Source organism: Dissoconium aciculare, assembly GCF_010015565.1.
Source record: "Dissoconium aciculare CBS 342.82 unplaced genomic scaffold K489scaffold_1, whole genome shotgun sequence".
Classification (NCBI taxonomy): domain Eukaryota; kingdom Fungi; phylum Ascomycota; class Dothideomycetes; order Mycosphaerellales; family Dissoconiaceae; genus Dissoconium; species Dissoconium aciculare.
Window position 1 is genome coordinate 2491276 of NW_022984951.1, and position 27246 is coordinate 2518521.

The window sequence follows — 27246 nt, forward strand, 5'->3', positions numbered from 1 at the left end:
CGTCTCGCACTTGCGTTATACTTGCGAGCACCCCATTCAAAGCACAAGGACAACAAGTGCCTCACACATATGCAAGAATGGAGGCCATCACACCGGCTATTCCGGTTGTCGCCAACAGTCTGTCAAGGTCTTTCATCGTCGTCATCGAGTCTCGCGTGAATTGGCAGTGACCTGTTGGCAAGACGAACAATATTCCACGGGACACTGTGCCCACATTTCATGGCGGCGGAAGGACTCGATAGTGGCGATAGGCATCAGGTGGTGAAGCGTCGGATATTTGAGGCAGAAGCCGTCAGAAATCGTATGGGCACTTGCCTCGTGCCCTTCCACGTCCTGTATTACACCGTGTATGTATAAATGGACACCTGGAATAATCGATCATTCTTCGACAGGTTCCAGTTGCCGGGATTCGCCTTGGATAGCTGCATGTTACGCCGACAAGGAGTTTGATGTCGGACGAGATTGGCCAATCTTGGTTAAGAGGCTTCATCCGCTGCCATGTCGGGCTAGCTGATCGTCCGGATGAAGTTTCAAATACAAGCCTCGAGAGTGAAAGTCGTCTGTTGTATATTGCCGGGATGAAACGCTCGACCTGCTGTCCTTCCAGAATCGAGAGTGCGCTGAAGAGAAAATGACAGGGGGTCTGGAGTTAAGTGCTTGACCTTCCCAGACTCTTCCTTGCTAATAGCGAGCACGAGCGCATCTCGCGGAGGTCGCTTGACGCTGTATGGACAAGTACTTCTCAACCCACTTTTCAATTCTCTCAGCTGCCACAGCTTGTTGTCTCTCCAACTTCCTCCTCCCACCATTGTCGAAATTCTTTGAGTCGACGCGAACGCTCTGCAGCGAGACGCTTACCTGTGGCTGTCTTCATCATGCTTTCGATGTTTTCTAACTTCTCGACAAAGTGGTCGATCGAGCCCTGCAGGCCACGAGCAGGGGCTTTCATCGCTCCGTACGCAAATGCGCGTCCGATTCCAACGGCGCCAATAGCATCCAAGCGATCGGCATCCTGGACGATGGCGAGTTCGGGATGCGCGCCAATGATCGCCTTGACCAATTGCGGTCGTTGTATCTCGCCCGAGTATGAGACGTATTGCACAATCAAAGCGACCTTGGCCACAAAACGAGGCGGACAGCCGTTCTTTGAGAGCAATTGACTCACTAGCTGCTCAGCGTCCTCACCAGGCTGCGCATACTTCTTGTCCCCGACATCGTGAAGAAGAGCTGCCAGAATGATGGCCGGCTTGTGAAACTTCTTCCACGGGTTGTCCTTCAGTTCTTCAGCTAGTAGCTGCTTTGCAAGCGCAAGCACACGGAGGATATGGTTGAAATCGTGTGAGCAATCATAACGCGACATATACTCTCGAACGTATTCATACACATTCATATACAGCTCCGAGCTCTCGAAATCGCGCTTCCGGGTGGGCGACGCGTCCACTAGTGCACCGTCCGAAGTCTGAACCGCATCGTCTCGAAGCGTGGTGGTGTGCGCGGAATCAGACTCCGGTTTCACAGCAGCTTCATCGACTTCGGCAGGAGAAGGAGTACGCTGTTCACTTGCAATTATGGCCATGATGTTAGACTTGAGCGCAGAAAGACTTTTCCCACCAGGGATCTTGGGCAGAGACTGTTCTGGACCTGGAACTGGTAGGATGGGAGCCTCTATCAGTGACAGGCACCATCTGCCAAGCATTGATGCGGGCACGGCTTTATCCGCCGCTTTTGCCGCCGCGCGCGACGGAAGCTCCACAGTCAGTACGTATGTAGTCAGTCTGGTACACATTATCAGGTACGGATTGCGTGGTAGAAACATCACCATTACAGTACATCGCAAGGACACTGCTTGGACTCCGCAACGACGCACCCATATATCACCACTTTTGATCCCCTCGACTGAGCAGGCAAGATGCCGGCCACCACAGCGGAAACGCTGAGCATCGTGAATCGCACAGTTTCAGTGGCGCCTCTTGTACTTTTATCCGCTGCTGATCACTATGGTCGTTCTCCAGCCAAAGGCACTCGAAGACGAGTAGTAGGGGTACTGCTGGGACAGAACGATGGCAAGAGCGTACGGGTATCAAATAGCTTCGCAGGTGTGACACCACGGATCTGAGAAGACAGGTACTTGCTGCCATCGAAGCACGCGACTAATGACGACATATAGTACCTTTCGAGGAGGATGAAAAAGATCCATCAGTATGGTTTCTGGATCACAACTACGTCGAATCAATGAACGACATGTTCAAAAAAGTCAATGCGCGGGAGAAGCTCATCGGCTGGTATCACTCTGGCCCCAAGCTGCGAGCAAGTGACCTGGAGATCAATGAACTATTCAAACGATATACTCCCAACCCGCTATTAGTCATCATCGACGTCGTTCCCAAGGAAGTCGGTGTCCCCACAGATGCATACTTTGCTGTTGAAGAGATCAAAGATGTGTGTATTCCGTGGCATACCAGAAGCTGGGTCAAAACGAGGCAACTGACAATTTACAGGACGGCACAACGACATCAAAAACTTTCGTTCATACTCCGAGTACCATCGAGGCAGAGGAGGCGGAAGAGATTGGTGTTGAGCACTTGCTACGGGACATTCGGGACGTTGCCGTTGGCACACTCAGCACTCGGATCACAAGTCAGCTGCAATCTTTGCAGGGGCTGCATCTGCGGCTACAGGACATCGGAGGATACTTGCAGAAGGTACTAGACGGTGAACTCCCGGTAAATCATGCAATTCTCGGCAATCTCCAGGACGTCTTCAACCTGCTTCCGAACCTTTCGACGCCTAAGCCGACCGGTAAAGACCTTGCATCGGTGAATAGCGCAGTCAATGGTGGGGTCGGCCTGCCCTCCAGCAACACCGAGAACTCAGAGCTTGCAAGAGCAATGAGCATCAAAACGAATGACCAGCTCATGTCGATCTACTTGTCCAGCTTAATACGAGCCATCACAGCATTCCACGACCTGATCGAGAACAAAATCCAAAACAAGCGACAGCAGGAAGAGGGCGACGCAAAAGAGAGTGATGAGACTAAGGAAGGCGATGGTAAAAAAGACGAAAAGGCGAAGGTCAATGGCGCAGGGGAGAAATCAGCAGACAAGGACGGACAAGACGAGGGAAAGAAAGATGACAAGGGCAAAAAGAAATGATGATTCACGGGTGAGCCATTTCAGCGATAGTTCGTTCTATTCGTGCTATGAAAGAGATGTGCATCATCGCCAGACACTGCCGTGGACTGGCTGCTCCTTGTACTGTCGTGCGTCCGCAGAACACTTCTGTGCGTGCAAAAGGCAGAGTGGCATGTACATCACGAAACAAGGGGCCGGAACTCCGAAGCGCACTCAGCGGGGGTAACCTGAGCAACACGGTTCGTGCATCTAATCAGCGATATACTGAAAGTGAGATGATATGGCACGTCTGCCTGCTTCCAAACCAGCTCGATCTGCCCAGAAAAGATCTAAGAACCCCTTGTCTCTTGTTCGACGATGTAGCTGTGTGTAACACGTGGTTTCCTTTCTGTGCGGAACCCGTTGCAATTTCGATGCGAAATCCCGCGAGGAGAGTGTGATGCTGACGCTGGAAGGTTTCATGGTTCAACATGGATGACAAAGAGCAACAGACAGGCGGCCCATTGCAAGATGAGCTTTCGCTTCCCATCAAAGGTCACCCCATCCAGCCGCCCATCCAGCTATCTCCTCTGCTGTACAGGTTCGCTCGCGGATACGCCGTCGGAAGATGGCGCAACGCTCACCGAGTACGCATGCCAGGAGATGCTTGCACACAGGTAGCTCATCGCCACAGGACTTGCCTCCGAAGAACCAGTCTGTTACAGTTTGCTCTCCCGCAGTCTTTGCTTCCACGATAAGCGAGTTTGATGTCACCGACCGCACTGGAAATGCCGAGAAAACAAAGGCAGGACACGAGCAGGACCATGCATCAAGACGAACCTCGTGACATGGTGGCAGTGGGAGATCTGTCTCTAGGTCGGATGTGACATTGCTCTTATTCTGAAATCTTGTAGACTTGGTATCATGCGCATGTCTTTCCTTGCGAGAGTCGCTTTGCGAGCGTGATGATTGTACCAGGAGCAGAGAAAGTTCCGCCTCGTCAGTCACGCACCGCAGACGAGTGACGAGTCCGCGATCGAGGATATCAAGGGCGGGAAGTAGTTCGTTTGGAAACAGAACCTGCAATGTCAAGAAGATATGTCGAGTCCGTGGCGATGCGTCGTTATGCAGGTCATGTTGCATTGCATCGGTCGAAACATCTGTCGGAACGGTGGTCTCGATTGATTGCAAGAGAGCCGTCACGACTTGACGGAGTGGCCTGGATGACCTCTGCAGCTGGTCCATTCGAGACTCATTGGCGTGGACAATTTTTCGAAGTGGTCTGTTCCCATTTCGTCGCATTCGTTTGCAACAAATTTACTAGTGGCATCGAGCCCTGACATTGAAGATTCCGGAGACTGGTCTGGTCGCGCCTCAAGAGTGATAACGTCCGGACAAAGTTTCACCATACCAGTAGGGACGACGAATTGACCAACCTAAGCAATAAGCGACATTGCTTTCGTTGAATCATGGTAGCATGTCACTGGCAGTATACTCGGCGCATGCAATCTCACAGCTCGGGGAATCTGCGGCACCACGAGTTGGTTTGCAGGTGAGCTCAGTGCTTTCAATGCAGCCAGACTCATCCGCTAAGCTAAACATGTGCGCACAATACCATGTTTTGATAATGCGTTCTTCATTCAGCCCCTCTCGCCATGTGCATTTCATCAGTCTACACCTTACGATGCAGCAATGTCTTGTAGTGCAGGATAGTTCGCTGCCAGCAAAATCAACGTGCGCTCAACATATTATAGCCTCCGAAGCGACCTCGGCAAGGCCCTGTGTTGCGCCGATGCCCGACCTCAATTCGAGAGCGGTCTCCAGTACTGCATATTCCCCTATGTTTACTTGTGCCACATGCAATTTCAACTGATCTCGCATCATTTCAAATATGAGCAGCCTCGACACAACGGCTGCTCACGGCGAGCGCATGACGTCGATCTGCTATTGATAGACGAGATCTGGCAACTAAGATAACTCAGATAACCTAAATGCAGGACGGCCTGCGTGGCTGTCAGTCCGTGCGCGCATTGGAGACGTTGGTGGCAGCGCATTGAGAATCACGGCGGTGCAGGAAGTCCAGGTGGCCCCAGAAGGCGACTGCCAACTCTACAGTAGAAAGGGCAATGGACCCGTGAATTCGCGCGAGCGGATATACGCGGGATACATTGGGGCAGGAGCAGCACGGGGCCGGGTGTGTCACGAGACGACGCCTATAATCCACAAAGGAGTGACAGCTCGCCCGGGTACGGAAGGTACACAAGCAGGGCTGAGCCATTGGTGACGATCACAAGCCAGGGCTGACGCGGGCGGTGAGTGGCGATCATCTGCCACATTCCCAAGGTTGTCTCATTGACTTTGGCCCATGTGCGTTTGCTCCTGGCACGCGGGCACACGCTGTGACTGGTTGCTTCATGGGCACATGTCTGCTCTTGCTATGTGTATAGGATGGAGGTCATTTGTGGAACAAAGCCGCTTGACAATCTCGGCGTCATCACAGATGGCCCCATATCTCGATCACTTTTCGTCGGACTCCGGGACAGTTACCGGGCTTTGTGCAGCGCGAGAAATTGTAAGCATTGGTAATCGGACAACAGTGTGCCCAGTGAGCATCCGTCTCGCATCGTCCGATAACCTGCGCTGGTACTCAGGCGATAAGGCTGCAATAGCATGGATCACAACTGTGGAGAGCCTGGTGCGCGACGTCTCCATGGAGGGCAGGTGGTGCACGCTTTGTTTTGCGACATACATACTGATGGAGTGGGGAGAACCGGTGAGAGCAGGACTTGGTACCGAGGGCAGTACATTGCGCGAGGCTTTCAGTGGATTTGAGATGCCCAGGTGGACAATCGAGGTCGAACAAAGAACCTCGGGATGGGGCCAGCTGACCTCTCGATCGTCTCTCAACACAGAGCTGTTATCGCTGGGTGCCCAGGTGGATCTCGTTCCTCGTCACGAAGCGAGATGGAGCGGAGCCCTGAAGCTCTCCACAAGCACGTGACTGAATCTGAGCTGGAGCACAATGGTGAGGTATCAGCAGACGCCCGGCTGCTCTGTATCGAAAATGTGTATCGCGTTGGTAATAGGAAGCGCCAGCTGGATATCGGCTGTTGTGTGAAGTGAATCGCGCCCGTCATCCACCGGCCGTGGTTGTTGCCGATGGCGCGTACTGGCGGTCGCAATCAACACAAGGCCTCACTGCATTGCAATTGCGACTGGAGGCGAGAGTAATGCAAATCTGCGACTACAGTATGCAGAGGGCGACGAGCGCAATCTGGATGAGACTTTCCGGTCGCCTCCCTTCCCAGGCTGTCCGAATTGGGCAATTCCAATCCTAGACAGCTATTCGGGATGTTCTTTAAACGGATTTTATTATCGGATATTCCGGTGGTGCCATCGCACCGCCGGCGTTAATTGCTGCCTTTGGAGGAGCGACGGGGGGATGAATGTCGAGAAGACCGAGAGTGGGGGTTGATCATTGCAGAGTCGCATTCGCCTGGCCAATGCCGTCGCCTGCAGCTGCCTGGTCGAGGACAGCGCTCTGGCATGAGTCACAGTCGGGGTCAGATCGTTGCGCAGTAGAACAAACCTTCCTGTTTCATATTCCATATCATCAACGAGCATTGCAGCTTGGTTGGACGAGAACTAGAGGATGAAAACATTTGTCGTTGAGACTACCAAGCCCGTTATCGTGTCGTTGCTGTCGTAGTCGGGTCTGCGCCACATCTAAGAGTCACCTATCACATGCACAACAGCACCCGACCTTTCGGGGATGGGGTGGGGCATTGGATGCTGTCGCCCGACCCTCGCAATATACAGTACATTGGCCCCGTCTTGGGTGCTGTTCATAATGATGATACTGTGGTAAAAATAACCAAGATGATGACGCTTTGCGCAATTGACCACGGCGTCCACATCATTTCGCGGGCGGCGCGTCACCCGGACTCAACTTTAGAACGATCATGATGATTCATACCTCGCGATTTCCAATGATAAATGACGAGGAAATGGGCAGCCTGCTGAATGTGCTCGTTGGGCATGAATGCGATGTGGCATGGTTTCCTCTCTGTCCAATGACGAACGGGTGTGCCTGGTCCTTGTTGGTGTACAAGTTCTGGCTCATCATGTGGAGGAAATCGTGTAATTCTTCATTCACGGTGAAATCATCGGCCGTGGCTCAGTCCCCCCTTCCGTCCCACACCTTTCGGCCATGGGACCAATCGCCGGTCGAATCGTGGTGACTTCGCGTGCTTTCCAGTCACATTTTCGCGCCGCCGCCTCATCATCCACGGGCGGCCCACAGGACTTGCCAGTGCTTGCTCACCTCAGCGTCAGTTCTCATACATTCTTGCTTACCTGGACACCCGAACCCGCAATGAATGGCCTGGATTGACAGCATTCGCCCGGGCATGACTTGCGCCTCCTATGCCCATTCTCGTGTACAGTATGTGGACGCGCAAGTATTCTGCCCGCTTTCCGTGGTCTTCCTGTGCATCAGTGAACGGAGAGAGGTGGGTACAGGATCTCCATCTGCACATTCTCGCTCGTTTCATCAGTTGTCGCCGTGGACAATGATCTTGTCATGTATGATGGATGATGGCATACGCAATACACTCGGGATGACCGACTTGCACCTCATCATCATCCACCATCACCACCGTCATTGGACAACCACATTCAGTACTTCCTTCTCTTGCTCTCTTGCAACCTTGGAACTTTGGGAGGTCAATAGCTTGGCTGGTCAGCGATCACCTTATCGTTGTCTCTCCAGCTGTCCCCCCAAATGAACCCACCTGAATCGCCAATCCGACCATGTGGGCGTGGCAGCTGGCGCTGGCGCGGTCGTTGATGTGATTGATGCTCATGCTGCCGCCTGTGGGTCATGCGTACGTGTGTGCCTCGCCTCACGTTTGTTGGCGCGGTCGCGTCGCCCTCTCGGTCGCATTCGTTGTGACTGATCATCCACCACACACACACTCCGATCTCTCTCTCACACACATGCCACACACACGCATCCACGTATCGCCATTGCCTTCCACCCATTATGATTATTCAAGGAAGACTCGGTAGGTTCCCATATTCTCAGGTTGTATTAGAAATGACTCTCGTGACGACCGGTAAGCAATGCAATTGCCTCTCCATCTTCTCTTCTACTGAACTCCTTCTCCTTCCATTCGGACACTTTCCGTTTGACAACGTACTTCCGCGACAGCGTCAGACTTTCAAATCGCCACATCCCTCTCTCCAATGCGCATTCTGATCCCTGCTTGACGCGAGCTACTCACCGATCCCTCGCGGTTCCACTACCGTGCACGCGCTGAAGCCTGATCAGGCTCCCAACCAGCGTTTCACGGCGCTGTGACAAGTCTCAAGTGTCATACCATCATTCATCTGCTATACATTCCGGAGCGCCCATTCACCCTGCGGCGCCTCTTCATAACCCTTCTCACAATTTGTCTTCGCTTTTCTGCAATTGAAAGGCACAACATTGCGTCGAACACCGCTGTTCGCCACAACTCACGATCCATCGGCGCATTCTCAAGAGCTCGGAGTTAGGCGGACTTTCGACTTCAGCGCCACCCTCTAGGCATATATATTCAATGAGTCTCGCCCAACAACAACCATCTGACGAGTCGTACGGAAGTGCCTTACACAACTCATCGTCGCCTATGGATAGCCCGCAACAATACAGCACCATGACGACTCTAAAACCTTCAACCATGGCTGGCCATATCGGTCTTCCCACACCAGGAACACCGCCCGCCGACGACTTCAACCAACGATCACCAATCTTTCGACCAGATCACAAATCAGCCCGACTCTCGACGCCTGTATCGCCAGCGTTTGGCACCTTCAACCTGAATGAGAGTTGCTCATCACAAGACGATCATGTACTTTATCCAGATTATCATAAAGCTTCACCAAACGAAAAGCCACTGTTCGGCGACTCGAGTCGACGCTCGCCTTCTCCAACTTTGCTGCGCAACCAGCAACTAGGGCCATCAAACTCAGTGCATTTCGAAAGCAAACAGTCTGCATTTGACCCACGTGCATATCTTCGATCGTTACCACCAGTTGTGGGCATAGACAAGATATACGACCATGGCCCTGTGGATTATGCTCGTTACATAGTTCATCAGAACGCTGACCATCGAGCAAAGCGTAGAGAGAGAGCGCAGCTGGAGAAAGAACTTCCTCGTCCGACTATCTCAATTGCCATTTCGCGCGACTCGCACACTTTGCAACAACTCGACATGCTCAATAAAGCGCCACGGATTAAGAAAGGCAAGCCCTACAGCTGCCCAAGTATGACTGGCCCCATTATTGGGATGCCTCCTGGCAGTCCTGATGGGCCGCCACTTGATGACGCATGTAAGGTGCGTGAGTCACCTGCGGTCGTCTCTCACAAGCGCGTTCGGGAACAAGTTGTCGAGGAGGCTGTGCAAATGCCCTCACTGCCGAAGCGTCGACGCGGCCCGGCAGTAACCGCTGCATCAGCTCCCAGCGTAGTGGCAAACACCCAGCCGCCTGCCATCAAGCGTCGGCGACGGACCAGTTCTGTTGCGCCTATGAGCCCTGGTGCAAGCGGCTCTCCAGGTCAATCCGCCAAATCGAAATCTCACACTCGGGCCCAGGCTTCCAAGAAGGTTGACGATGATCTCAAAGATACGGAGTGGGCCAAACTCGTTGACTACTGCCCAGACACTGCATCTCTCAATACCCCTGGTGCAAGGAAGCTTCGCGTGAGCTGGGGCACTTCGGACTCTCTGGATCTGTCCAACGACCCCGATGCACAGTATATGCACCCGCAGGAAATTGAGCTCGCAGCTACGTTGAGGTTCCACTGCAACCAATACCTCATCAACAAACGCCGCATCTTCAAGGCCAAAGTGAAGACATTGCAAGAGGGCAAGGCCTTCAACAAAACTGCTTGCCAACAATGCACAGCAATGGATGTCAACAAGGCAAGCAAACTTTGGGCCGCGTTCGATGAAGTCGGCTGGTTCGATGAGCACTGGTTCCGACAGTATCTATGAAGGTGCCTCGATCAATATTCATTGACGAACGACGGTGCTGCGGAAGGCCGTAGCACCGAATTGGAGGAGGAAGGATTACGATGATACGACTTATTGATTAGCATTGCGGGGTTTGGTTTTGATTGATACTCTCTCCTTTCAGGCTTGCTCACTTAGCAAGCCGCTTTCCTTCAGCCTGAACGCACACGGTCGTCCTCATTGACGAGTCATTTGTCGCATGATGGATTGTTTTTTCCGTTTGAGATTTGTCGACTTTTCTGGCTGGAACAGCATCATGATACCCTCTACTCAGACTGTAGTTAACTTGCTTTACTAAAGGTACACTCACCTCGTTATGATCGATCTAATTGAATGACCTTTCATCATAAATGTGGAAAGTTCAGAGTCGTTGTCTCAAATATTGAGCATACTTCATGTGCTTGTCGTTTAACTATAGCATTGCCTGCGCCTCTCTCTGTATGCCTTCCAAACACCTCCAAAAATGACGACAACGGGAGACCTCGTAGCCGTTCCGCTATTCCCTCGGTGTCTAGGTAGCCGTGCAGAGATGCTGGTTGGAAGTGGACTCATCGCTAGTCAGCTCCCAGAGTCCACCTGAGCACCCTTGAGCCTCATTTCGCCGCCGATCGAAGCAGGAGCTGAGTATCAATCGGCTCGAAAAGCTGCGATCAATTTCGCCGCCCTATCCATTCTCCTTGAATATATTTTCGGGGTATTTTTATTGTATGACTATGTATGTCTCCTGTAACTCACCAATCGTCGACACCTGTTCTTTAATGCGGACTAGACCGCAAAATGTGCACTACACCTGAAGAAGTCAAGCTTGGCTGGCTTAAAATATGCGCCGTGAACCAAGATCTCTGCCCCCAACACCAATCGGGTGCCCATAGCGAACGCTTTCTTGTGAACACTGCATTTCATCAAATTGATGCACTGCAGGATATTGCAACCGACTGGTCTCCGTGTATCGGCAAGGTCGCGCTCGTCTCTCTTTCTCGTTGATACGGCGGCAGCCGATGCTCCTATCTTTTTTCCCACGAAGCTGACGGCTCTTTCCACGTTGCACCATTTTCCCGAAGACCAGACTCCCATTCGTTCGGCTGAGGGGTGGTCCCTGAAAGTCGCATCCTATTATTACTTTTCTGGAAACGTTTCAATATATTTCGCGACGCGCCGCATTGAACTCCCGTCATCGCCAGAACATCACATTGGTGCTTGCACCTGAGTGAAATCATCAAACATGGCGGCAAACAATAAATCGTCGTCGACTACAGGCGCTGAGTTTCAAGGCGACATACGGAGACGCAATGTGGGCAATAACCAGCTCAACGGCAGCGATGCTGCAAAGGAGCTTGCCGACAAAGTCCATGACAAGAGCAAGAAACAGGTGCGTACCAGGTGTTGACTCGTCACATTGCGATTACGGAGACTTATCTTGCATACTCGAAATGCGTGCATCACTGACACTGCTGTTCACGACAGGCCAATTCATTCATCAAAACACTAGACGACTACGAGTTTCTGATTGCGCCTATCATCTTCACAGCACTTGCCTTCTTCACACGCATGTGGAAGATTGGTATCTCCAACATTGTGACATGGGACGAGGCTCACTTCGGCAAGTTCGGCTCTCATTACCTGAAGCGCGAGTTCTACTTCGACGTTCATCCACCATTGGGTAAAATGTTGGTCGGGTTATCGGGATACCTTGCGGGCTATAATGGTTCATTCGAGTTCAAGAGTGGAGAGACCTACCCGGAGGAGCTCAACTACACATTCATGCGACTATTCAATTCTGCCTTTGGTGCGCTCTGCGTTCCTTTGGCTTATTACACCGCCCGCGAATTACATTTCAAGCGACCCACGGTCTGGTTGGTGACCATGATGGTCTTGTTCGAGAATAGCTACACGACCATCAGCAGATTTATCCTGCTGGACAGCATGCTTCTGTTCTTTACGTTCACCACTGTCTTCACTTGGGCCAAGTTTCACAATCAGAGGCATGATCCTTTCTCACCAGAATGGGGTCTTTGGCTGTTCATGACTGGAATTTCCATCGGTTGCGTGTGCAGTGTCAAGTGGGTTGGCGCCTTTGGAACAGCATTGGTTGGCATTTACACCATTGAAGACTTGTGGAACAAATTTGGCAAGCCGAAGATGCCCAAAGTTGAACTTGCTGCTCACCTCGGCTTCCGCGTGGTCGGTCTAATTCTCATCCCACTGGCGGTGTACATGTTCAACTTTTACCTCCACTTTTTGATCCTCGAGAACAGCGGTCCTGGCGATGCTCAGATGTCCTCGTTGTTCCAGGCCAACCTCCGCGGGACTGAAGTTGGTCGGGACAGTCCTCTTGAGGTCGCTCTGGGATCTCGTGTGACCCTGAAGAATATGGGATATGGCGGTGGTCTCTTGCACTCGCATATCCAGACATATCCCGAGGGCTCTGGTCAACAACAAGTCACTTGCTACCACCACAAAGATGCCAATAACGACTGGTTCTTCTACCCTACTCGTGATCAACCGGATTATGATGCTGAAGGCGAACTCCGATTCGTTGGAAACAATGACGTTGTCCGTTTCATCCACGCCCAAACTGGTCGCAATCTTCACTCTCATCAAGTGGCCGCACCGGTCACAAAGAAAGACCATGAGGTATCGGCATACGGCAACTTGACTGTTGGTGACAGCAAAGACAACTGGGCTATTGAGGTCGTCAGCGACGCAGCCTCACGCGACTACTCGAAGCTCCGCTCTTTGACAAGCGCGTTCCGCTTGAGACACACCGATTTGAACTGCTACCTGCGTGCTGGTAATGTCAATCTGCCGCAGTGGGGTTTCAAGCAAATCGAGGTGACTTGCGTAAAGGAGAACAAGCCTCGCGACGCTTTCACTCACTGGAACATTGAATCTCATGTTAACGAGAGGCGTAAGTGAGCGTTCTATGCCTTGTTCGGAAGTATGCTAACCGTGCGCAGTGCCACCTGGAAACCCCGGGCAATACAAGTCGCCATTCCTCCGCGACTTTGTTCATCTAAACGTGGCAATGATGACCTCGAACAACGCACTTGTGCCGGATCCCGACAAGCAGGATGATCTTGCTTCGAAATTCTGGCAATGGCCAATCCTCCACGTCGGTCTCCGCATGTGCGGTTGGGACGACAACATCATCAAATATTTCCTTCTCGGTAATCCGCTGGTGTACTGGGGCTCGACTTTCTCCATCTTCGTCTTCTTCGGCATGCTCGCTTGGTACGGCATTCGATGGCAGCGTGGTTTCGATGAGCTCACCTGGGCCCAAATCGACCATTTCCAATACTCCGGAATTTACCCAGTATTGGGCTGGTTCCTCCACTACCTGCCGTTCATCGCCATGGCACGTGTAACATATGTACACCACTACTACCCTGCGCTCTACTTCGCCATTTTGTGCAGCGGATTTGTTCTCGACTGGTACACCCGCGGTCTTCGTCCGGTCGTGCAGTGGTCTCTGTTCACTGTACTCTATGCCGCTGTGTTCGGCTTGTTCTGGCTGTTCCGATCCTTCTGTTTCGGTATTGTTGGACCTCACCAACAGAACAAGCATCTCAAATGGTTCGAGAGCTGGCGCATGACGGATTAGAGATGCTTCCCATCTCTACTTTTCTTTGGTCTGATATATTGGAGGGGAATCCGACACTGCGGCTGGCACCGCTGCTCCGTACCGCGTTCGATCAATCACTGATGATGGGCTTTACAATAAGCGAGAAAAGAGAAAGTGCTGCATCACGGGATGCTTCGCGGCCCATTGCTGTGGCAGTCACATCTTCATGTACATCTACTACTTCTTTATGATTTGCTTCCTAATCAGCAATTTCTTTCTTTTGTTTTTTGTGCAGCTATGTGTCAAGCATTGTTCCAACTTGCTGTATGATGCAGACCAATGCCTATAGGTTAGAATTCCATTATTAATAACTCCGAAGAGCCAAAATAAATACGACGCGAAGTAGGAATGTCACGACGGTTCTAGCGCTCTGGTTTAGGGCAAGCCTCGGCATACAAACTCGGGCCCGCGTTCTCCACGTCGAGACTCTAACCTCCGAATTGGCTGGGCTGTCGCATGTCTCGGATCGTCACCTTCTCATGCATATCGACTGGCAGTACAATTCGCAAAGATCACAGCATCATCAGGCCGCGCGCCTACCGCATTCGACAATATGGAGCTCATCAAGGACGTTGCAGAGCAGAGCAAAATGGTTGTGAGATTGCCTGCGATGTACAATGAATTTATCACGAAGAATGCGAGCGCAGTCGGACAGGTTGAAGGGGCTTTGCGGTCATTGACATACCTGATTCCGGGTAGGTCGCCATCAACACAGTGTCATTCACGAGGAAAGGGCGCAGGCCATCTAACTATGTGACAGGCTCTTTTCAAACTTCCGACCTCGCATCGGAGTCGCTGAACTCTGGCGTGCAACTCCTAGCACTATATCACGACTCTCTTCTCTCGCGCGCGATCGCTCAAACAATCCGCACATCCCATAAACATCAAACACCACATAGTCGCTATACGCGATTCTTTTGTCAAAAGAGCAAGACATACAGGCGAACGGCGACAACTTTACAGGTAGTGCAATATGTGGAGCTTCTGCTGGAAATGATGGCGAAGCGGCGTGACGAGCGCACGCAATGGCGTTTGGTCGTAGTTCTGGAGTCCATTAAAGCGCTCTGTCGGATAATACTCATGCGACTGACAAACTCACGGCCGCTTCTGACACCACCACTTCCTGAACGTCAACTCTTGGAGGAGAAGGAAGTCCATGACGAGGAGACTCTGGCAAGTCCACCATCAGAGCGGTCCGAAGCCGGCAGCGAGCAATGGTCGATGCCTCGAACATCTCTCACACTTCCTCCCCTTCCAAGTCCTGACGACATATCTTCATACCTCCTCTCCAAGGTCCTAACGGCGGATGACATTAAGCCGCCGACGGCTCTGTTACATCGCACTGCCGGCCTGGGAGAATTCGCAGAGCTTTTGTTCATCCTGAGGCCTGTCATTTACGCTGTTGCCATGGCATACTACAGTCAGAGAGATGATGGGCGTGGCAAATCTGATTGGAGGCCTTGGCTCTTGGGTTTGAGCATCGAGTATGGCGCGCGGCAATTGGCGAAACGCGACCTCGAAACTCGCCGACCTGGAGGTGCTCGCGGCCTCACGCAACTCGAGCGCGACGAGCTCAAGAAACGAGGATGGGCGCTCGGTTGGTGGGCCATGCGCGGCGCCTTTTACGAAAACGTAACACAAGTCATGGTACAGGGTGTATCATCACGACTCAAGGGAAAGCCTCTATTGGACATGGTAGCCACTTTCGTGGAGGATTACGACTTTCTTTGGGAACAGTATTACTTTCCTACCGCAACGCTCTGAGGCATCAGGCTTTGCATTCTCTTCCCTTTGTTTGATTTCATGCATGTGTGTTAGCTTGCTGGAAGCGTGCAGCTACTGGGCGGTGTTTATTCATATGGCGGTGGACAAGGTATGGTTAAGTAGGGGACACAGTTGTACAATAAATTATTTGCGTTTGATCAGGACACGGGAATGCAGGTGGTACCCACATGGGTTGTATCGATGGAAATCTGCTCGCGGTCGTGTTTATACCTACCTACTAGGTACTGTGTAATAGCCCGGTCATTCGAACTTGCATCATGATCGGGTCGACGATGACTCGAAACGGCAGATCATGTGCTCTCGACGGAAATGGACGCCGCGATGTCATGCTCGACTGCCAATTGCACGCGGTACTACTCTGCCCGCCTGTCTCAGGGCTTGGGTTTGTAAGTTGTTCGCGAACTCTCTCCCCAGGGCGATAAGGCTTGATGACGCTAGCACGTGCCAGACCGCCCCCGCTATCCATCAGGTGGTGCAGGTGGCTCAGTTGAGACGATGACTCCAGAGAGGGCTGCCTGCTTTGCCTACCGCTTCGGCTGACCAACCTGGAAAGCTACGTGTGATGGTAGCCCTGCGGGTACTGTATCTATCTGCCTGATCGCTTCACACAGCCGCCGCCGTCGTCTCTTCATTCCACCACTTCTTCTGTACACCAACCTACCACCGCAACTCATCAACATCAGTTTTCGAACGGCGAAGTTTCGCAACGACTCGCAGCGGAAATATCCAAATCATCGAAAACCTCAAATCCACCCTCCACACCGCGTCATCATGCGTTCCAAGTTCAAGGATGAGCACCCCTTCGAGAAGCGCAAGGCCGAAGCTGAGCGCATCCGACAGAAGTATGCCGACAGAATCCCGGTATGTTTCTAGATATGGTCGATTCCATTCCGTTCACAATCTCGCCACCAAACTGCAAATACTGTTGGGCGCATCTGTAACGTTACGATCGATACTGACCGCTTTTTGCGAACAGGTCATCTGCGAGAAGGTCGAAAAGTCCGACATCGCCACCATCGACAAGAAGAAGTACCTGGTTCCCGCCGACCTCACCGTTGGCCAGTTCGTCTACGTCATCCGCAAGCGCATCAAGCTCAGCCCCGAGAAGGCCATCTTCATCTTCGTCGACGAGGTCCTGCCACCCACCGCCGCTCTCATGAGCTCAATCTACGAGGAGCACAAAGATGAGGACGGTTTCCTGTATATCACGTATGTTTGAGAGCAAAATGAGCGCAGGGCACCTGCAAGGGGACTTTTGATATGATACTAATCGTTTCTCAGATACTCTGGCGAGAACACCTTCGGCGAGTCAGTATGAGTCACCATGATTATTCGTGCACATCGCATGCGATGAAGCTATGAGTTGCAGTGCCTTCGTGACAAGATCCCCTGTGGAATTCTCGCCTGGTCATCGGATACGGAGTTCGTGGTGTTATTATCGGTTTGAGAATATGGTATGGAATTGAGTTGGGCTATACCTAGTATCAGAACGGACAAATCATATGCCTTTAGACAAGGGATTTTGAGCGCAGATTCAGAGCCGCTTCGCGGTCTGGTTGCGGTGTTCTCGTATTCTGCGATGTGCCAGCAAACTCTACGCAACAGCGTTTAGAATAACAGTGCGACAAGCCGTCTCGAGATAACGTGCAAAGCGGAACTTTGAGCCAGAATCTCTGAGATTGTAATCTTCAACCTCTTGTCGGCATGGATGTTCGCTCGGTGCAATAAGCTATGCCAATGATATGATTTGACGACAAACTTCTGGCCTCAGCGCCCTTTGAACTACTTTGCCCTTGTTGGTTTGACACGACGAGACCTTGGTACTTGCTAGGTAGTCAGCGATATTTGAACCTCTCATTCGGAACAGTCACACACAGAGCTTTCACTGGTTTTCTTGAGAGTTTTGCTTCCAAAGCGATGATGGGTAGAGTGCCCAAAATGAACATCAGTAACGGACTCGTCAATCCATTAGCCTGTCGCAACAGTGATTGAGGTATTTCCAACAGAGTAGCACAATGAATTGCAACACCTCCAGGAATAAGAGTAGCAGAGGCTCGTTCGTCACCTGCGCAGCCATCGATGTCTCCTTCGAACCTCTCGACCGCGCTAGTCTGCCGTCACGGACTTATTTCCTGGTTATCGCCGAGAAATCTCGCAGCGATCGAGGGTGACCATTACGCCACCGTACCTTCCTGGATAATAACTAGTCAATACCTTTCCCAGAAATACAAACTAAGAACATCTTCGATTTTGGAAACTCATAGAACACTTGTCACGAATCGCTTGAAGAACAAGATTGTGGAGCCTATCATGTCCTGAATTCCTTCCTATCCTTGGACTTTTTTCTTTACATCGGCTGGACGTCCTACGTCAACTAGAACGTCATGGCTGCCGCGTCCAGAGATCTCGCGCGTCTGCGCGATCAGACGATGGTCAGTCTCGAGGAGGAAGAGGCTGTCACGGTGAACACGCGCGCCTTGATTGACAAAGTCCTGGCGCGATATTCCGGAGAATGGACGACCTTGCGTGAACTCATCCAGAACGCTGCCGATGCTCAGGCTCGTAGAGTCAGTATTCGCTTTGAGACCTTGCCTTCGAGCACGGTTCCGCTACCTTCCACGCAAGACACATCAGAACATATTCGTCATGTTCTCCTACATCATACATTGAGGACGATGATCGTCACTAATGATGGAGAGGTTTTTCAAGAGACGGATTGGCAACGCTTGAAGAGAATCGCTGAGGGCAATCCTGATGAAACCAAAATTGGCGCATTTGGTGTCGGATTCTATTCAGTCTTTGCGGACTGCGAGTCTCCCTTTGTGAGTTCGGGAAGACAGTCGATGGCGTTCTATTGGAAAAAGGATAGTCTGTTCACGAGACGAGGGAAATTGCCGGAAGAGCAGGCGGATGGGAGCACGACTTTCCTGCTAGATTATCGGAATAACACAACACCTGTGCCTCAACTTCTGAGTCTGTGCCAATTCCTCGCTACAAGCTTGACGTTTGTAGGATTGGAGTCCATCGAGCTTTTCATCGACGATTGGAATGTCCTCACTTTAACGAAGAAGATGTCTCCAGGCGAGAACGTGAAAATTCCGAACGACGTCAATCCTAGAACGAAAGACGGGCTCATGAAGATCACGGATGTGCAATATCAAAGTGCGCAGATAGATGCAAAGTGGATGAATGTGGTCGGATGGAACCGAAGATACCAGGCTCCAGCATCGACCGCGGTCGCTGCACAATCACAAACCGAATCTGCGGGAGTCAGTCTTCGAAATTGGTTTGGCAAGCTCACGAGCAGTGCGATAAATACAACGGCGCGCAAGGCGCAAAGAGAAGAAGATGCTTTACAGCAGACTATTTTAGACGATTTAGCAGGATACTCGACGGCCACTGTCTTCCTCCGTATGAGCACTGTCAACGTACAAACCAACGTCAGCAAATCGCTATCTCAAGAGCTCGAACGTGCCACAAAAAAGCCCCCGCCAAAGCGCACACGCATTGCCATTTTGACTTCATCATATGATGAGACGGCTGCGTCAATGACTCTTGGTTCAGGCAGTAGCAGTCAGCGGGCCACCGATATCTTTGCGTCGGTCTTGCCGACCAAGAATGGCAAGATCTTCATCGGGTTTCCAACAGCACAGACGACTGGTCTTCTTGCACACATCTCAGCACCGTCAGTCATCCCGACGGTTGAGCGTGAGAGCATAGATCTCAATGCACGATATGTGCGTGACTGGAATGTGGAGATGCTCCGCGTTGCGGGCATCGCTTGTCGAATAGCATACACTGGAGAGATGGTCGAATTGCGCACCAGCATCGAGCGATCAATGATCAAACACGGCCGAAAACGAGTCGGCCCTGAAGACATTACTACAGTACTACCATCAGCAATACACACGTACAAGCAATACAATTATGCGGAATCCACACCATCATCTAAAGTTGGACAGTATATTGAGGAGGCATTCTGGACCTGTAATCAAAAGGCCACCATCGACGTATTATCAACCAGAGGCGTTCTGCCCAGCAATCAAGTCCGTGTAGCAACGGAACAATTGTCTTTTGTGGAAGGTATTCCCGTCGTGCCAAGTGAACTGGTGGAAAAAGCGAACGAATTCCTTACCAAAATCCGGGATTATGGGCTACTGTCAGACATCACAACCAGCGACATCAAAAAGGAGCTAGAAGCGCAGGCGCTTTCGGAAAAGCAGGTTGTGGAGCTGGTCAGATGGGCATGTGCTAAAGTCAGCCAGGGTGACATGGATGCTGGTGCTGTCCAAACTTTGTTCGATGGTACAGTGGCCAGCATCGCAGAAGAATTCGTGGCCACCTCCGCCAGTCCGGTCCTTCAGCTCGGAGAAGTGTCGACCTTCATTAACACGTCGAAGATTCCTGCGGAAATGCCCACGCCAGCACAAACCATACCATTTCGCTTCACGAAGAGCTTGTCGCCAACACAACTACAGTCGATTGGCTGGGATGAGCTGCAGATTGTACCTTGGCTGAGATGGATTGTTGAGAGTGATGGCCGAGGGTTTGGCTCTCAGCAAAGTTTAACGAGTTCGCCAGCAGTCGCCTCGCAAGTACTGCCAGTCATATCCAAGGGGTGGGAAGGCTTGTCACACTCGTCCAAACAATCCGTCCAGGAGCTTCTGATACCGCGGACAGTCATCCCGACTAAACTGGGCATGCGAAAACCAGCGCAGGCCTATTTCGGGAATGTCAAGTTGTTCGACGATCTACCTACAATCACGGGTCTGCAGGGCGTCAAGGAGAAGTTTTTATCTTCGCTAGGCGTGCGGAAGACAATCGAACTCAACGTCGTCTTTGAACGACTAATGGCAAGCACGCCGAGCGTGGAGGAGGGCAAGTGGAGTCATGTCGATTTGATCAAATACCTTGTCAGCGTACGCGAGGATATTCCCCAAGAGGACCTCAAACGCCTACGACAAACGCCAGTTTGTCCCGCTGAGAGTACATCGACGGACCAGACTGTGAAAGGCAAACTTTACCGCCCTTCGGACCTATTCGAGCCGGATGAAGCGATACGCAAGCTTGGTCTTCCAATTTTACAGTGGCCTGGACATTACCGTGCTAATACTCCCGAGGGACGTTTTCTTCGATTTCTGGGACTCCAGGTAGCTCCATCAGTCCCGGATCTAGTTGAGATTCTCTGCAAAGCTCCTGCTGGCCAGGAACTTCAGCAAATCGCGATCAATTACTGGATAATGAACGCCTACTCGAACGGCTACGTCAAGTTTCCAATTGCGACTATCGACAAAGCCTTTTTGCCAGTTCAACCATTCGCTGGGGAGTCGAACAATCTTATCGCCAAACCATCGCAGTGTTTTGCAAATCCGATGGCATCAGTTCTGCGCTTCCGCACGCTGCGTGCTGATCTACAGCCTCACCACGCCATCTTTGGTGTTGCTCTGGAGCCGCCAATGCAAGCTTGCGTTGAGCGACTCATCAAGGCACCGCCAGCCAACATCACTTCCGCCCAGACCCTCTTTGGCTACTTCGCAACCCGTCTCTCGGAACTTGGGCCCAACGATGACCTGACACGTCGACTGAGCGATGCTCCCATCGTGCCGATCGTAGACGGTCGCAGCTCTGAGAAGGGTACCAAATTCCGAATGGTCGCACCACGGGCCTGTTTCCTGGGAGACAGTTCTACTTACGGCGACATCTTTGATTTTGCTGATTTCGGCGCTGAAGCGAACACTTTCCTTCTCCGCGTAGGCTCCAAGCATGAACCCAGTGCTGCAGAGATTGCAGCGATGTTGACCCGACAGCCTGGACGGCTACTCGAAACACTTGGATCAGATAAATATCTCCAATTACTGCGTAAGATCGCCGAATATGCCGCAAATCTGAAGAAGGACAAGGCACTGTGGCAGCAATTGAAACTTGCTCCTTGTCTGCTTGCGGAGAAGCTAGTGCGCACAAACCTCACAGAGAACGAGAAAGATGGCGACCATGAAGACGATGCCGTAATCAAAGAGTATTCTCTTGCACGCGCATCTGACATGGTACTCGTGGACGACTTTGTTACATATCGCCTTTTCCAGTCAAATCTGCTGTCCGCTCCTCAGGAGGAGGTTCTAGAAGATCTATATGCGTCTCTCGATACGCCCTGGCTAAGTCGTCTGGTAGAAGATGACCAACGCATGGGTGCGCTACTCAATGACCAATCCGCTGGCATTAAGCTGCAGCAGCTACTTGTTGAGCGTTGTCGTCTTTTCTTACACGACCATACGACCGACGTGATTCGACACGACGCAAAGTGGCTTGACCAGAATTTGACTGTCAAAGTGACCGAATTTCTCCAGGTGACTCGCAAACTGAAGGGATACCGCATGCATTTCGTTGAGAAGCGGACTGCGGCATTACATCGCGAATCGAAGCGAGATGCGACTTTATTTGTCACGGCACGCTTCGACTTATACGAGGTCAGTCGCGCTATCATGAGCGTTCTCCTGAAGCGACCCCGGCAGCAAGATTTTCTGGCTTTGGAGACTATCCTTGACAGCGATCTTCGTCGTCTCAAGACGAAGGGTTACAATGTGGATCGAATCCTACGGCAGAAGGCTGCAGAATCGCGCATCGCGGCAAGCGAAAGACAAAAGCGCGAAGAGGAGCAGCGTCGGCTGGCTGAGTCGCAGGCCTCTAACATGGGTGCTCTCGCCCTGCCAGCACCTCCGACAGGCGACAAGGGAGGCTCATCTGGATCACGAGGGACGTCTGATACCGTCACGAAGGCTATGAAGCCATCGACACCCGAGAAATCGCTGACAATGCCAGGTGCATTTGGTGAGAATTCTCCAGAAGCTTTCGACCCGCAAGCCAAAGGAAAGCAGCCAAGCGGTCTGTTCAGTAGTCTGACACGGCATCTTGGCCTCAATAACTTGGCTGGTCAGGCAGGCCAGCAGATGCAGAACATGATCAACAATGGACAGCGACCAGATATGCCACCGCCATATACCGAGAACGACCCTCAAGGTAGCCGCGCGCTGACTCCAGGTACGGAGCGCGTAACCTCACCCAGGGATCTTCAGTCCAACCTGCAGTCTGCCATTAATGCTACGCGCGAATACAATGCTTCGTCCCTGTTTTCGCCGCCTTCGACCAAGGAGATCAAAGAGACACCGTCCTACTGTGACAGTAAGCCCGGCCATGATATCAAGTTTATCGCCGAGCTCGGCAATGGTATCAAGTTCTATCTCAACCGAGATCATGCCAATCCGGACACATTCCTCTCTGCGAACCGGGACGGTATCGCGCACTTTGTAACGATCCTGACTGAAACCGCCGCGATTTTCGACCTTTCCCCTCAGACCATCAATATCTTCCACGACGCACAAGGCGCCGCAATCGCATTCAACAGCAACGGCAGCCTCTTCTGCAATCTCCGGTATTTCTTACAATTGCACATGGGCCAGGTCGACACCGCCGAGGGACGGGTCGAAGCCATGGCGTATTGGTTCGTCACTCTCTGCCACGAGTTGGCTCATAATTTGGTGTCGGTTCACGACCAACGTCATTCCTACTACACGGAGAGCTTCGTCTCCCATTATTTCCGACGCATGTTATGGCTGGCCACGCGGGTATCGGCGACCATGGCGGCTCCTGCGACGCCCGCGATCACATCGGCATTCGGGTCGACATAGAGGCGGACAATTGCTGGGGACCTTCCCTACCAGATTTTAGATTTTTGGATAGTCGGAAGCTTTGCCAATTCCCTGGGTGGGTGCACGTCATTCTAAATTGCTTTGGGAAGGCCAATTTTCGATTGTCGAAATTTCTTCGTCATCTTTAGCGTCGCGAAATGTATTGTGCGTAGATGTTGTCAACCTCGTCTATACAAGCAACGCACTAAGCATGGCTCGACGGGAGTATTCATGATCTGAACACGAGACCTGATGAACAATGAAGTGGTCTGTCGATATTTGCAGGATACGATGATGGTAGCCTCATGACTTCTGCTGGAGATGCTCATCTGTATGTACCCAACCATCATCGTGCATGTGATGGTTTGAACCAGCGTAGGCCAAACCCTAGTGGTTGCCAAAGCTTGTAGCACGGGTGCGGTGAGGATGGCACATGCCAGCCAAATGACGCAGGTCTGGGAGGAGCTTTCCTACCATTCCAATCTAGCATGGAGCTGTGGAGACTCTCTCTCTTGCCTATCAAGCAAGGTACGTGCTTGATTGTAAAACAAATGTAACAAATGTTGATAGTCCAAGGGTGTCTCACGCGGATCCTCGTGGTAACTCCTATGACACGGAGCACTGGAATGGTGGATGATCCCAGATGGCGTTGAGAGAAGGTAACGCTGGGCGGTGCTGACAATATCTTCATCACTGGCTGGCAAAGCCGCCGCAAAAATAGGGTTTGGCTCAACCATGGACAAATGCACACCTGGGCACCAGGTCTAGGCGATTCCCAAGGGTTACTAATAGGACTGTACAGTGTTTCCTTTCACTCGAAAAGGCGATGATGTTCTGTGATGGTGCATGTGGCCAGTGTCTGATGACATGAGGTTCTCTGTGTACATGTACATGGCCGGGTTGCTGGTTGGAGCTGTGTGTCGTACAGGCGATAGATACGTACTGCCTAGGTGGACAAGTACCGTACTTCCAAGGCTAGGTATATTTCATGCATGCATCTTATGAGTGTCAGTTCGTTCCTTGGTCGGGCGTATCACTACCGAGTCAATCATTATTGTTATCAGGTTATCAATCTTCACCCCCTTGATCCACACTCATCACATCGCATGTGCACCTCCTCTCTAACCATCACTATCGCCCATTGCATCCGGCATTGTCCTCTGCTGTCGCCCGTACCGACCGTAGAAAGAGTTTCAGCTTGTCGTTGATTCCGTATGCCCCATCCTCGACTGATTCTCCCAACCGAACACGCCGCCCAGGAGGGAGAAAAAAACAAGCTCCACACGACCCTCTGCAGTGGCCGCCGCAAGCCTGCCTTTAGCTTTCTCCACTCCCACCGCTTGTGCTGTACCCTTTCTTTTCACGGGCTTCTTGCGTCAATGGTTCTTCGTCATACCCGCCAAAACTAATCGGCCTGGGTTGTCGCGTAGTCTATCTTGGTTCCGGGCCTTGCTCCCGAGCTGCAACTGACAGCACCACCACTGCCTAGCTGGATTGCCTTTTATACTTCTTTTCTTCCGTTTCCTCTTCCTCTCGATTGGAGTACGGGGCTGCTCCTAGACAGTCTCTCGCCCGCCAATATTTCGTTCCACGGCGGCAGCAGCAGCAGCCATCCTCGTCGACCGGCCAACATACCCCTACACAATCTTCGACCCTCCTCACACGCTCGGTACAGTAACGACTCCGTCGGCAACGAGAACGGCGATCGTCAACGCCTGCGTCGGCGATCGGATTCCATCGATAGTGACGAAGATTCCGAGTTCGGTCTCGGAAGCGACACCGGTGACCTTGTTGACCAGCTTGCCGATCTCGAAGACCCACTCGCACATCGTCCTGGCCTCGACGGAACACAATCTTTCTCAAACCACCGCGGCCGATCACGATACCAGCCCCAGCGTGCACCAAAGCCACCTAACGAGAAAAGAGGACGTGATTGGGGAGTCAAGAGGAAAGAGGATATCCGCATCCCGAGCCCACCGCGTCGTCCGCTGAATTGGGGCCAGCGATTGCTCGTGGCCGCCATGGCGCCAGAAGATGGGCCCTCGCGGATGCATGGCCTGCACGGCAAGAAGCTGATTTACTTCTTGTCCATCTTTGTGTCCCTCGGTGTGTTCCTCTTCGGATATGATCAAGGAGTCATGTCGGGAATCATCACAGGTCCACACTTCCGGGACTACTTCAACCAACCATCAAGAGCTGAGATTGGCACAATGGTGGCTATTTTGGAAGTGGGCGCTTTGGTCTCGTCAGTTGCTGTCGGCAAGATCGGAGATATACTTGGTCGGAGGAAGACGATTTTCTACGGTGCTGCCATCTTTGTCGTCGGCGGTGCTCTACAAACATTCGCCAATGGCATTGCCATGATGCTCCTCGGCAGAATCGTTGCAGGTCTCGGAGTGGGTGCTCTGAGCACAATCGTCCCCGTCTATCAGAGCGAGATCAGCCCGCCGCACAATCGTGGCAAGCTGGCGTGTATCGAGTTCTCGGGTAACATCTTTGGATACATGTGCAGTGTGTGGGTAGACTACTTCTGCAGTTACATTGACAACGACTGGTCATGGCGGCTACCGCTGGCGATGCAAGTCTTTATGGGAGGTCTTCTCGCTGTTGGAAGCTTTCTGATCGTTGAATCGCCTCGTTGGTTGTTGGACAACGATCACGACGAGGAGGGCATTGTGGTCATTGCTAACCTCTACGGCAAGGGCGACATTCACAACCCCAAGGCTCGCGACGAATATCGTGAGATCAAGATGAACGTCCTTCTTCAACGCCAAGAGGGTGAACGTTCGTACGTGGACATGTTCCGACGATACGGCAAACGAGTGTTCATCGCCATGTCGGCACAGGCGCTTGCGCAGCTGAACGGCATCAACGTCATTTCCTACTACGCTCCACTCGTGTTCGAAGAGGCTGGCTGGTATGGTCGCGATGCCATTCTCATGACCGGAATCAATGGCATCACATATCTCGCATCGACTGTCCCGCCGTGGTACATTGTGGATCGCCTCGGCCGTCGATTCATTCTACTATCTGGTGCCCTGGCCATGCTGTTCTCCCTCTCTGCCATGTCATATTTCTTGTACATCAAGATCGCTCTAACACCACGATTGGTCGTCATTTGCGTGATGATCTACAACGCCGCATTCGGATACTCCTGGGGACCTATTCCGTGGCTCTACCCTCCGGAGATTCTGCCTCTCAGCATTCGTGCCAAGGGTGCCAGTTTGTCAACCGCGTCCAACTGGGCATTCAACTGGCTTGTGGGTGAAATGACGCCCATTTTGCAGGAGGCGATCGGATGGCGTCTGTACTTGCTTCACGCGTTCTTCTGTGCCGTCAGCTTCGTCGTTGGTGAGTTACTACACGTGATCGACAGGGCAAAAACATGTGCTAATCATTCAACAGTCTATTTCATCTACCCAGAGACAGCTAACGTGCGTCTGGAGGACATGAATTCATTGTTCGGCGATGCAACGACAGTGGCCCCTACGCCGGAGACCTTAGCCGAAGCAGCCTCCTTGTTTAGCGGCCACCGATCACCAATCGGTTCATTGCAACTAGACGACCCAAGCGAGCCTATTCCGGATATGGACCTGCAGCCTCCGGACGTAGAGATTCAAGATGGCAAACCTATCATTCGCGAGAACCAATCAGAAGGCATCGGGGGCTGGATTTCGAACGTCGTCAAACGAGCCAAGGGAGAGGATCCCAACGAGGGAGGAAGTGGTAAATATAGACGTGTTGCAGATGATGACGAATGATCGGCTTTGAGATGTTTTGTGTGAAAAGGAATTAGAGTTGGATGTACGGTGCTGTTCTCACTTTTGCTGAGTTGAGTTCCGGTGTGAAGCAGGCACATTGTTCTGATTATAGAATTGTCTTGAAACAGCATTAATATTGGCGGCGCGTGAGCCATTTCTTACCCTTGATCTTGGAAAGAACCCTCACCGAAGAAACCGACTACCTACCTAGGTAGGTATCGTTCGCAATTG

General features: G+C 51.9%; 8 protein-coding genes across 8 annotated transcripts; 6 read left to right on the plus strand and 2 right to left on the minus strand.

The window, feature by feature from the left end:
* Positions 1-763: 763 nt before the first annotated feature.
* K489DRAFT_386255 (uncharacterized protein) lies at positions 764-1390 on the minus strand (the record flags this gene model as incomplete). Its single annotated transcript, XM_033606210.1, has 1 exon — positions 764-1390. One exon carries the CDS (start codon positions 1388-1390, stop codon positions 764-766), a length of 627 nt encoding a protein of 208 aa, XP_033464829.1.
* A 519-nt stretch (positions 1391-1909) lies between these two features.
* On the plus strand, positions 1910-3152 carry K489DRAFT_406440 (Mov34-domain-containing protein; the record flags this gene model as incomplete). The annotated part of the gene is made up of 3 exons (XM_033607254.1): positions 1910-2096; positions 2168-2439; positions 2499-3152. The coding sequence occupies 3 exons, from the start codon at positions 1910-1912 to the stop codon at positions 3150-3152; spliced, it is 1113 nt and encodes a 370-aa protein (XP_033464830.1).
* A 254-nt stretch (positions 3153-3406) lies between these two features.
* Positions 3407-4701, minus strand: K489DRAFT_28048 (uncharacterized protein). Its single transcript, XM_033600135.1, has one exon. It carries the CDS (start codon positions 4410-4412, stop codon positions 3660-3662), a length of 753 nt encoding a protein of 250 aa, XP_033464831.1. The 5' UTR covers positions 4413-4701; the 3' UTR covers positions 3407-3659.
* A 617-nt stretch (positions 4702-5318) lies between these two features.
* K489DRAFT_375953 (uncharacterized protein) lies at positions 5319-6322 on the plus strand. The gene has a single exon (XM_033603802.1). The coding sequence runs from the start codon at positions 5533-5535 to the stop codon at positions 6109-6111; it is 579 nt and encodes a 192-aa protein (XP_033464832.1). The 5' UTR covers positions 5319-5532; the 3' UTR covers positions 6112-6322.
* A 2508-nt stretch (positions 6323-8830) lies between these two features.
* On the plus strand, positions 8831-10147 carry K489DRAFT_366903 (uncharacterized protein; the record flags this gene model as incomplete). Its single annotated transcript, XM_033602816.1, has 1 exon — positions 8831-10147. The coding sequence occupies one exon, from the start codon at positions 8831-8833 to the stop codon at positions 10145-10147; it is 1317 nt and encodes a 438-aa protein (XP_033464833.1).
* Positions 10148-11037: 890 nt separating this feature from the next.
* On the plus strand, positions 11038-14062 carry K489DRAFT_375958 (glycosyltransferase family 39 protein). Its single transcript, XM_033603803.1, has 3 exons — positions 11038-11534; positions 11630-13073; positions 13123-14062. The coding sequence occupies exons 1-3, from the start codon at positions 11388-11390 to the stop codon at positions 13764-13766; spliced, it is 2235 nt and encodes a 744-aa protein (XP_033464834.1). The 5' UTR covers positions 11038-11387; the 3' UTR covers positions 13767-14062.
* A 178-nt stretch (positions 14063-14240) lies between these two features.
* On the plus strand, positions 14241-17384 carry K489DRAFT_392146 (Pex16-domain-containing protein). The gene is given in 7 exon segments (XM_033606723.1): positions 14241-14482; positions 14548-15523; positions 15808-15811; positions 16184-16270; positions 16290-16433; positions 16549-16781; positions 16854-17384. The coding sequence occupies 7 exon segments, from the start codon at positions 14341-14343 to the stop codon at positions 16888-16890; spliced, it is 1623 nt and encodes a 540-aa protein (XP_033464835.1). The 5' UTR covers positions 14241-14340; the 3' UTR covers positions 16891-17384.
* Positions 17385-17777: 393 nt separating this feature from the next.
* On the plus strand, positions 17778-27166 carry K489DRAFT_428099 (uncharacterized protein). The gene is made up of 3 exons (XM_033608322.1): positions 17778-23067; positions 24744-26605; positions 26660-27166. The coding sequence occupies exons 1-3, from the start codon at positions 17957-17959 to the stop codon at positions 27013-27015; spliced, it is 7329 nt and encodes a 2442-aa protein (XP_033464836.1). The 5' UTR covers positions 17778-17956; the 3' UTR covers positions 27016-27166.
* Positions 27167-27246: the final 80 nt, after the last annotated feature.